This window comes from Myotis nattereri (assembly GCF_964212035.1).
Source record: "Myotis nattereri genome assembly, chromosome: 1".
Lineage (NCBI taxonomy): Eukaryota > Metazoa > Chordata > Mammalia > Chiroptera > Vespertilionidae > Myotis > Myotis nattereri.
In genome coordinates, this window is record NC_138075.1 from 45,529,173 (window position 1) to 45,540,487 (window position 11,315).

At 42.0% G+C, this 11,315-nt stretch overlaps 1 protein-coding gene across 1 annotated transcript; it reads left to right on the top strand.

The window, feature by feature from the left end:
* Nucleotides 1-4,804: 4,804 nt before the first annotated feature.
* RPL4 (ribosomal protein L4) lies at nt 4,805-10,318 on the top strand. The gene is made up of 10 exons (XM_081104961.1): nt 4,805-5,007; nt 6,501-6,672; nt 6,872-6,978; nt 7,333-7,471; nt 7,896-8,020; nt 8,496-8,625; nt 8,898-9,054; nt 9,353-9,436; nt 9,537-9,657; nt 9,739-10,318. The coding sequence occupies exons 1-10, from the start codon at nt 5,005-5,007 to the stop codon at nt 9,967-9,969; spliced, it is 1,269 nt and encodes a 422-aa protein (XP_080961087.1). The 5' UTR covers nt 4,805-5,004; the 3' UTR covers nt 9,970-10,318.
* Nucleotides 10,319-11,315: the final 997 nt, after the last annotated feature.

Here is an 11,315-nt window from a genome sequence, read left to right on the forward strand (position 1 = left end):
TAATGATTCTCTCTCATCACTGATGTTTCTATCTCTTTCTCCCACTCCTTTCCTCTCTGAAATCAATAAAAATATATTTAAAAAAGAAAACAGTATCTTGTTATTGTTCTAATTTTTCATTTATTTGATCACTAAATGAAGATGAACAGTCTCTAATATGCTTATTATTGACAAGTATCTCTCATTATTTAAATGTTTTATTTCTTATTTTAGCTATTGATGCATTTAGATACCAAGTTCAGAGAGCCAAGGATTTGTTAGAAATCAAAAGATAGGAGGAGGCAAGGAAAGAACCTTTCCCAGAGCCTCAGTGGGAACATGGCCCTATAGGCACTTTGATTTCACACCCCTAGTCTCCAGGACTGTGAGAGAATGCATTTCTGATGTTTTAAGCAAACCAATCTGTGGTACTTTGTTACAGTCGCCCTAGGAAACTAATATAGATGTCAAGTGGCAAGAATTCAGGGAGGGATTAATACATTTACCTGGATATACTGAGTTTCTGAGTTTGGTTAGTGAGGATTCAGATAGTGTAAGATACCTATATTTGCTTTTTTTCCCTGTGATTACTTATTTGTGTCCTTCTATTATAGTTGTCTCTTTTCCTTAATTGATTTTAAAGAGTTTTTAATATATTTTTAAAATATGGATATTAACCTTGATCACTTATGACTATTTTTCCCGAGCTTATTTGTCTTTTAGTAAGTAATTTACCTTAGTTTACTCATTACTTTAAGGATTAAACTCTATGGGGAGTTTACTTATAGAACGGTTGGCATATATTGGATGCTTAATAAATCAATACATATTTTTAGCAGCTTTGCTCATAACTATCACAAACTAGACACAATCCAAGTGGTAAATGGATAACCAAACAGTAGTGCATCCACACAATGGAAAGCTGTTCTGCAATATAAAGGAATGGACTAATACACACAACAACGAAGATGAATCCAAAATGCATTATACTCATTAATGAAGTCAAACCCAAAAGGCTACATACTGTATGATTTCATTTACATGAAATTACGGAAAAGGCAAAAGAAAAGACAGAAAATGAGATAGAAAACAGAATAGTGGTTTCAAGGCACTGGGAACAGGAGAGAGGGTTGACTATAAAGGGACATGAGGAAACTTTTGGAAGTGACAGAAATGTTCTCTATCTTGACGGGGATGGTTATATGACTGAATGCATTTATAACAACTCCTAGAACTGCACTCCACAAGAATGAAACTTACTCTATTTAAATTAACTTCAATAAACCCAACTTTTAAAACACAATTTTAGGATTATTGAGTTGTGTTTAAAAACCAAATAAATTTTTCATACCTCATAGATAAATGGGTCTTTACAGATTCCTTTCTTTTCTTCATCAAATTCCCTGTGATACAGAACCACATGTGAAAAATAGAGTTACAGAATTCTGTCATTTCAACTCAAGAGTTAGTCATCATGTGTGACAACAGTGAGAAAAGCAAAATGCAAAGTAGACATGGCAGCCTTAAGGCATAGTTGGGAAGAGGGGGAAAAAGCAGAAAAGAGTTTTAGGTTAAGAAGAAATAGAAAAAAGAGATATAGTAGAGATTAATAGACTGCTGCCCACAATTGGGCACAAATGCTTCTAAGAGGCAGCTCTACTCTTTTTAAAAATACATGACTAGTTACTATTAAAATGTAATTTACCACATGACTTTTGGGAAGTAAAAATGACTGGATTTTGACCTGCCAATGAATCAGTGGGCCACCACAGAAAAGTTATTTTAAGAGACCCAGGCCTTAGATTTCTACAGCTAAAATGGTAACATCTATCCTCCCTCTAATTTTATGAGCTGTTAACAAAAAAATTTACAAAAAATTAGTAAATTTGATCACATTAGCTCTAGCTGGTTGCTCAATGGTTAGAGCAGCAGTTCTCAACCTGTGGGCGGCGACCCCTTTGGGGGTCGAACGACCCTTTCACAGGGTTGCCTAAGACCATCGGAAAACACATATATAATTATATATTGCTTCTGTGGTTAATCACTATGCTTTAATTATGTTCAATTTGTAACAATGAAATTGGGGGTCACCACAACATGAGGAACTGTATTAAAGGGTCGCAGCATTAGGAAGGTTGAGAACCACTGGGTTAGATAGAGCATTGGCCCGCAAACTGAAGGGTCTCAGGTTGAATTCCAGTCTAGGGCATATACCTCAGTTGCAGGCTAGATCCACGGCCACATGTGGGAGGCAACCAATCAATGTGTCTCTCTCCTTCTTCCACTCTCCCTAAAAACCAATGGAAATTTTTGGATTAACAACAAAAACAATAGTAATAATAAAATAACAATGTAAGCACAAAACTCTATCATTTCAGTCAAGAGAATTTAACTTTTTTTGTTTTGTTATTCCTCACCAGAGGATATTTTGTCCACTGATATTTGGAGAGTGGAAGGGAGGGAGGAAAGAAACAAACAGACAGACATTGATGTGAGAGATACATTGATTGGTTGCCTCCCGCATGCACCCCAACCAGGGCTGGGGATCAAAACTACAACCCAGGTCCTTGACCAGGAATCGAACCCATGGCCGTTTGTGCTCAGCTGACACTCTAACCACTGAGTCAAGCTGGCCAAGGTTTTTTGTATTTTTGTAATAAAAAAAATGTTTTTGTTAATCAGTCAAGAGAATTTTAAAATAGTGATCTCAAAGCACGTAAAACTATAAACTATTAACATACCAAAATGCACATCAGCCCGCTACATGCTCTGAAAGAGGAAAGATTCTTTTGTGTTAAGATCTTTAATTGATTTTTACAGAGAAAAAGGAAAAGGAAGAGAGAGAGAGAAACATCGATTTGAGAGTGAGACATGGATCCTTGGCTGCCTCCTGCACACCCCCCACCAGGGATCGAGCCCTAAACCTGGGCATGCGCCCAGACCAGGAATCAAACAGGCAACCCTTCAGTGCACAGGAGGACACAACCAACCGAGTCACACTGGCCAGAGTGAGCAAAGAATCGTTAGTGTCCTAAAGGAACCCAGTGGAATTGTTTCAGGACACCATTTATTATTTGATCTACTCTATGATTTACTGAAATAAAACGGGAAATACAAGCTTGAGACTGATTCACTTTTGCCACTTGGACAAGACTGTGACTTAAAGATGTCTGTCTTTAATGTACAACTCAGAGAGGACCATCAATCATTCAGCCATAATTTCTCAAGCATGTGTGTCTTTCTCTAACCACAGAATGAAATAGTATATAGCCATTAATAAGAACAAAGAGATCTAGAGACGCTCCTACTGGAAGCTATCCAAGACACTGTTAGTTTTAAAAAGCTAGTGTTCTGTCTGTAACGATCAAAAAATTGACAACAATAACCACTTTTGTAAGCAGAAAAAAGCAATAAACAATGAAAACGTATAGAATTTAGAAAACAAGGGGCGAGATTATACCAGCGGTTCTCAAAGGGTGTGAGGCCAGCAGCATCTGCTTCACCTGTGATGTGCTAGAAAGGCAAATTCTTCGGCCCCACCAGACCTACTATGTAAATAAGAAACCCTGGAGCTGGGGCCCAGCCAGCTGTCTTGACAACCCTCCAGGTGAGTGTGATGCACGCTCCAATCTGAGGGCTCCTGGATTCCATTTTTGGGTCGGATGCAGGACTAGACGGAGTCCCCTTGGGTACTATCACTTCACTATAAGGATAAAATGCCGCCGGCCGGTGTGGCTCAGTGGTTGAGCGTTGACCTATAAACCAGGAGGTCAGGGTTCAATGCCCCCGTCAGGGCACAGGCCTAGGTTACCGGCTCAATCCCCAGTAGGGGGCGAGGAGGAGGCAGCCGATCAATGATTCCCTCTCTGAAATGAAAATATATTTTTAAAAAAGAATAAAATGCTATCTTAGAGCACAGTGACATAAAAGTACGTTAAAAAGCCAACACACCAACACGTTATCATAACCGTGGCTCACATGATAACTATCCCGAAGAGGCTACACAGCAGTAAGTTTCACACCGGCCAGGCTTTGCACGGGTGGAGGGTGCCAACACCTGGTTTTCCATACACAGGAAAAGTGCCTCCACCATCCTGCAAGGCGTGTGCATTACCCGAATGAATAAGGTGCCTCCTGGAAAACTTGTCACTTCCCACCACGATCGATAACGCACAGCTATTTTCTCCTAAACGACACCACCGGGCCACACTGGGGGGGGGGGGGGGGCGGGGAGGGGGTAACCCCCGGAGCCCAGGGAAGCTCAGCCTAACGTACGCGCCACCGAGAACGGACAAGGCGCTGATCCCCATGGCTGCGGCAAGAGGCTTGGGGGGCATACAGATACCCCGAGGGAGTAACGCTGTCCTCGCAACCGAGCCAACAGCAGGAGCTACGACTCACTGCAGGAGACGCGTGTGAAACTCCTCGGCAGCCTGGTTTATTCGCGACCACATCCCGCCTCCGTCTAACAGCAGAGTCCAGGCCTCCAAACCAAACTTCGCGCGGGAGGCGGAAGCCCGGCGCCTGACCCCGCCCCCGCCGGGACTACTTCCACCGCCCGCCGCAGGTCCCCTTAGTTCACAAGTGAAATTATTGCTTTCAAGCACACAGCGGGTTTTTTCTTCCCAGTAGCTTTTTTTAAAAAATTTTTCCCAATAATTTTTCATTTCCCTAAGAAAATGTTAAAATACGGTACAGTAGTTGCAAGGAAGACACCTCATCTCGCGAGATTTGGCCACTCCCACTTCGGAATTATTCCGCCAAAAGGAGTCCCCCGTTTCTAAACGCTATTGTTGACTCTAGAAGTCAATAGATACCGTCATTTGACGCAGATTAACAAATAACGTGCTATTTTTTATTTTTTCGGAGTGGTAGAGAGGTATGTGTGTCTCTGGATTGGCCCTGAGGCGGAGCCGGGTGGGGAACGAGTCGCAGGTGACATATAGAACGAGGGAGTGCTAGGCACTTCCTTTTCCTGTGGGAGCCGCCGGGTAGAGAGGAGCGTGGCCTTCTCCTCTCCCCGCCATGGTGAGTGCAGGTTCTCTCGGCTGGGCTTTCCCCTGCTGTCGGGCCTGGCAGGAATGGGTTGGGGGTTCCGAACATAAGTTTTCCGGAGGTTGGAACGCAAGGGAAAGGAGAAGACCGAATGTGCCTGTGTGTTGCGGGGAGCCGGGTAGTGCGGCTCTAGGGCAGCCATCTTGGAGGCAACGTGGGCCTCCGGCGCGGGCGCCCTGGAAGCGGCCCAGGCCACCAGGCGTTCTCGGACGCGGAGGACTTGGGCATTCTAGCTTTCTGTTCTTAGAAAGCACGAGCTCCGCGGAAGACTTGGAAGTTGTTGGGCCCTAAGACGGACGGTGGGGAGAGAGTCAATTTTAGGCCCTAGATCTCCATGTAAGGAATGTTTCGTCTATTGAGATTTTGTTGAGAGTTTTTCTGAATTCCCGTATGTTCGCCTTAAGAGTCGCCACTATCAGAAGCACTCTGATCCTCTTACCTTAAAAATTAGTTTTTCCTATTCGGTGTCCCCTAAATGTTTTCGCTGTCAGCCAGCTCGTTGCACGGCAAATGTTAAATGTACCGCGTTTCCACAAAGAATGTTTTTATATATACTGTGTAGTGTGCTGGCCATGGGGAGTTGAGTGAACAAAATGGGCAAAAAAAAACGATCGGTCTGATGTTTGGACCGTGATTGAGTTAGCTGTAAATGCAGCACCGATCGGCGGTAGTGAGGCCTGGGCATGGGGGACGGGGACGGAGGCGGTCGCTGGGCTTCAAAGAGGCATCCGAGGGAGGTGGGGCCTCCCTGTGGAGGGGAGGACGCCCGCTCATGTCTGGGGAGAAGACGCAGGTGGTAGGGGGATCGTTACTCTGAAGAGAAGGTGGGGGTGAGGCTGAGCATATTGTCTGGGGGCCAACCTCAGAGCTAGGTGATAAGTCTTGGGAGAAGGTGGAGCAAAACGGAACGACCCGTGTTTTTACTCCGGTAAATGTTGGGGGATGTGCTTTGAGCGGGATGAAGCTGGCAAGGATGGAACAGTTGGGAGAGGAGAGTTGTGGTAGACAAGGTTTGTTACCGTCTGGGGTGAAAGTTTAGATAGTGGTTTTAACGTTTTCAAGCCTTAAAATAGAGTTTTGGTCATTTTGCTTTGTAAACCTTGGTTGGAAAGTTCCACGATAAGCCATTCTCTTATATGTGGCAGAATTTGATTCTAATCGTTGTTAAGAGTTTTACTTGCAATGATGTTGTAATTTGCGTCCTACTCTGTTCTCAGCGACAGTTGCCTGCTGTCAGTCAGCTGGTTCAGAAGGGTGACGAAAATTCTTCCTGAGCAAAACATACTAACCTTTCTTTGAGTTAGCAGACTTGGTACATTGGTGACGTAGCCTTTGTGGTAGCTGTAAGGGGTGCCTACCCCACCAAACTCGTTTTTTGTAACTGAGCAATTAATGGAATTGTTGGCATATAAGAGGAGTGCTTCTGACATTGCTTGTTGGTATAAATATCTTTTCCTTCTCCCCAGGCGTGTGCTCGTCCACTGATATCTGTGTACTCTGAAAAGGGGGAAACATCTGGCAAAAATGTCACTTTGCCTGCTGTGTTCAAGGCTCCCATTCGACCAGATATTGTGAATTTTGTTCACACCAACTTGCGCAAAAACAATAGACAGCCATATGCTGTCAGTGAATTGGCAGGTATGGATTTAGGTCTTTTATCGTTATTGGTTGATACTTTAAGAGCTGCTTAAACAGTAGTGATGAGATTCCACTCCATTGGTCCGTGTTTCTGAATCAGATGATTTTCCTGGATGTTCTGATGCTGTTTGCTGCTATGCATAATAGTCACAGTGGTGTGGTTGGGTAGCTAAAACTTTCATTTATTTCCCAATTTCAGGTCATCAAACCAGTGCCGAGTCCTGGGGTACTGGCAGAGCTGTGGCTCGAATTCCCAGAGTCCGAGGTGGTGGAACTCATCGTTCTGGCCAGGGTGCTTTTGGAAATGTATCCTTTGTGGTCACTGCCTAGACCGGTCAGCCATCATGGAATCCAGCAGACTAGACCTGGTTTGTTCATACTGGTTTGAAGATATTTTTGTCCAAAAAACTAATAGCATCCAGATAACTCTAGACAGATTTGGAATCTGGAAGGTTTTTTGTTAAATACTAAAGAATAAGTGCTGGACATTAGAGAAAGTTTTCCTTGCAATGATGTCGTAATTTGCGTCCTACTCTGTTCTCAGCGACAGTTGCCTGCTGTCAGTCAGCTGGTTCAGAAGGGTGACGAAAATTCTTACTGAGCAAGACAATCTCTTCCCCCTAATATTTGAGAAATGTGATTCTTAACTGGGAAAAATAGATGTGTCGTGGGGGCCGCATGTTTGCACCAACCAAAACCTGGCGCCGTTGGCACCGCCGAGTAAACACAACACAGAAACGATATGCCATCTGCTCTGCCCTTGCTGCCTCGGCCTTACCAGCACTGGTCATGTCTAAAGGTTTGTGATATTTTGTATTGTAGGAGTGATAACAAATACCCACTTTTCCCATCCTTCACCTGTACTTCTTACGTTAATAATAACATGTAAACTATTCATCCCAGAGTGCCTGACTAAATTTATTATTACATACTAATTCTAACAAATCAGTCATTGGTGAGTGCTATGTAACTGGCGAAGTGCTTTAAATACAGTGATTTAGCATATTAGAAACATCATTTTAACTTCATGTTGCCTATTCTACTTTTACCTGTCAAAATGATGAGATTCCACTTCATTGGTCCGTGTTTCTGAAACACATGATATTTGTGGAAGTTCTGATTTGGCAGTTTGTATACTGTTTTTCTTCTGTGGGTTATATAAAGTGCTGCTCAATTTTTCAAAGGTTCAGGGTAACCAGGTCAGTGTTAATTGGCTTTGTCAGGTCACCGTATTGAGGAAGTTCCTGAACTTCCTTTGGTGGTTGAAGATAAAGTTGAAGGCTACAAGAAAACCAAGGAGGCTGTTTTGCTTCTTAAGAAACTTAAGGCCTGGAATGATATAAAAAAGGTAGGTTTAATGAACACATTTATAGGTTTTGATAGTTCTCACAAATTTGTCAGAATTTTTTTGAAAAGATTGCTGAAGGACAGTATTAACTATACATCCTGGCTGTGGGAACAAGGACTCTGGAACCATATTATAGTCGGATACTGCTTAACAAGGACACCGTTTGAGAAATGCATTGTTGGTGATTTGTTATGTGATTATCATAAAGCACTTACACAAACCTAGATGGTACGTAGCCCGCTTATTACACAGTTAGGCAATGTAGTGTACCATTGCCTATATGTGGTCTGTCATTGATGGAGATGTTACACAGTGGGTCACAGTACTGGAGTTTGGATTCTGCTATTTGTAGCTGTGTTTTAGTGTTACAGAAAGTCATTTTTATCTCAGTTTTATTTATAAAATGGTGTTTTGTAACAAAATACCTGTTATTGGGATCATCTTAACCAGAATACTAAAGCTTCTCACTTTGTAGGTCTATGCCTCTCAGCGAATGAGGGCTGGCAAGGGCAAAATGAGAAACCGTCGTCGTATCCAGCGCAGGGGACCTTGTATCATCTATAACGAGGACAACGGTATCATCAAAGCCTTCAGAAACATCCCTGGTAATTCTTCTATTGCCTACGTGTTTTGATTGCCCATACTATACATGCTTACTCAGCTTTTATTATGATGAGATTCCACTTAATGGTCCGTGTTTCTGAAGCACATGATTTTGTGGAATGTCTGATTCTTGGCTGAATGAGTGAGTGTACAGTTAATGGTTGAAACTTCATAGTTGATAGTTCTAAGGTATCTTATCTAGCACATAAGCCATAAGGATGATTTATGTTTCTTTTTAAATATATGCCCCCTAATTCTCCTTTCCCTTTAAAAGGAATTACTCTGCTTAATGTAAGCAAACTAAACATTTTGAAACTTGCACCTGGAGGGCATGTGGGCCGTTTCTGCATTTGGACTGAAAGTGCTTTCCGCAAGTTAGATGAGCTGTATGGCACTTGGCGTAGAGCTGCCTCCCTCAAGAGTAACTACAAGTGAGTGTTCTTACGTTTATAAACTGAACATAAATTTTTATATTATGGATATTTACATTGATAATTGGTTTCCTTGTTTTCTAAATAATGGATTGCTTTGTTGCTATTTCCCTTTATATACAGATGTAATATACTGAAATGGTAAGATACTCTGAGAAGTGGTAGTGTAGTTGGAAATTTCAGTTGAATTCTGGAGAGCTTTTAAATGGTTAAAACTTTATCTTCTGTTGAGGTTCATGTTAATCACATGAGAAATAAGATTGGGCATCTATTTTCAACACCTTGGTTTTTCTTTCAGCCTTCCCATGCACAAGATGCTCAATACAGACCTTAGCAGAATCTTGAAAAGCCCAGAGATCCAAAGAGCCCTCCGAGCACCACGGTAAAGTTGTGATATTTATAGTAATTCTTGCCCCAACCTCAATATACTTGGTTATTTTTAATGTAAATAAACTGTTAATATAGTGTCTACCTTTTTATAGCAAGAAGATTCACCGCAGAGTCCTGAAGAAGAATCCACTGAAAAACCTGAGAATCATGTTGAAGCTAAACCCATATGCAAAGACTATGCGCCGGAACACCATTCTTCGTCACGCCAAGAACGTAAGTGATGATTTGGCTTTTGCATAGAGGATACCTTTTTAGCGAATTTGATTCTTAGATTTTCTTCTTAATTTGTTGCAGCACAAGCTTCGGGTGGATAGAGCAGCAGCAGCACTAGAAGCCAAATCAGATGAGAAGGGGGTTCCAGGCAAAAAGCCTGTGGTAGGGAAGAAAGGAAAGAAGGCTGTTGGCCTTAAGAAGCAGAAGAAGCCTTTGGTGGGGAAAAAGGCTGCAGCTACCAAGAAGCCAGCAGCTGAGAAGAAGCCGGCAGAAAAGAAACCCACCACAGAAGAAAAGAAGCCTGTGGCATAAACTTACATTTGTTTATTCCATAGCGGTCAAATCACTTTGGACAGCTAATTTTGAATAAAAATGATCAAAGGCAATGAGAAACATAACTTGTTGCATTGTTTTGTGAATCTTGGTTACAATTTTTTTTAATTGACATTTTGTTCTCCGTAATTTCAGCCTTTCATTTGTTAGTCTGGTCTACAACGGAGCATTGGGTTTATAAAGAATCTATGCTGTTGATTGAAAAGAGGGATGTTCCATAAATCCAGATGTAAAATCCATTTTGTAAGTGATGTCTTGAGAAAGCGATGGTTGAGAGACTTGTCTTAAATATATAGAAGCTGTTAAGATTTAGCCATCCCTCACCACCAAAAAAAAAACCTTACAAAAATTACATAAAGTTAGGACATTTTCAGTAACCACAAGAGGGCAGAATCAGAATATGTTTTGAGGTGCAGCGGTAAGGAGCATGTTCTCAGAAGTGTTCTTGTTGCAACCCACTATGATAGAACACTGTTGGAGGGTGTTTGCCACCCTCTTATATTTTGGCTCTTGGGAAAGTGCCAGAAGTATTTTTCAGAACCACTTGTGTATTCAGTTTTACTAAGGAATGAATACATTGATTTGATAAGCATGGTGCAAAAAAATCATGTACACACAAGCATGTTATTTTTCTAAACCTTTTAGTTTGTCACTTAATGTCTTAACCACTCTAGAGTTGGCTCATGGCTGGATCTTGATTTTTCTCCCATTGAAATCAAGATCCATAGCAAGGTTGATGTATGATACTCCCAATTTGCATATTCAAGAGATAGTTTCCTAGTATTTAAAGACACCACCCCCAATATTGTTAGCTGCTTTATTTTTCATTGTCCAATTTGCACCGACATTCTGGGAAACATTTAAAAATGGAATCTTGGTCTACAAAAGCTGTAGGGCACTTGCACCTGTGCTAAATGCTGGTGATGTTAGTCCCTGCTTTAAAAGATGCATTGTAGGATTTGTGCATTTTCATTAACCACTTCATTGTAACATCCACGCTGGAAGTGGGAGTACTGTCCCACCTGAAGCATTTGCAGCTGGACACAGCTTTAGTATTTTGTTAATCCTTACCCTACGATGTTTATCAATTTGAGAAACATGGATGGGTTGCCTCCCATAAGCACACCCCCCTCCCCCCTCCCCCCCCCCCCATCGGGGGACCAAACAGCAATCTAGGTATGTCCTGACCTGAATCGAACCCACGACCTTTTGGTGTATTGGTAAATGCTTCAACCAACAGAACCAGGTCAAGGGCGCTACTTGAGCTTTTATTTAGTTAATCGTCACGGAGGATGTTTTTGCATTGATTTTTAGGGAGAGTGGAA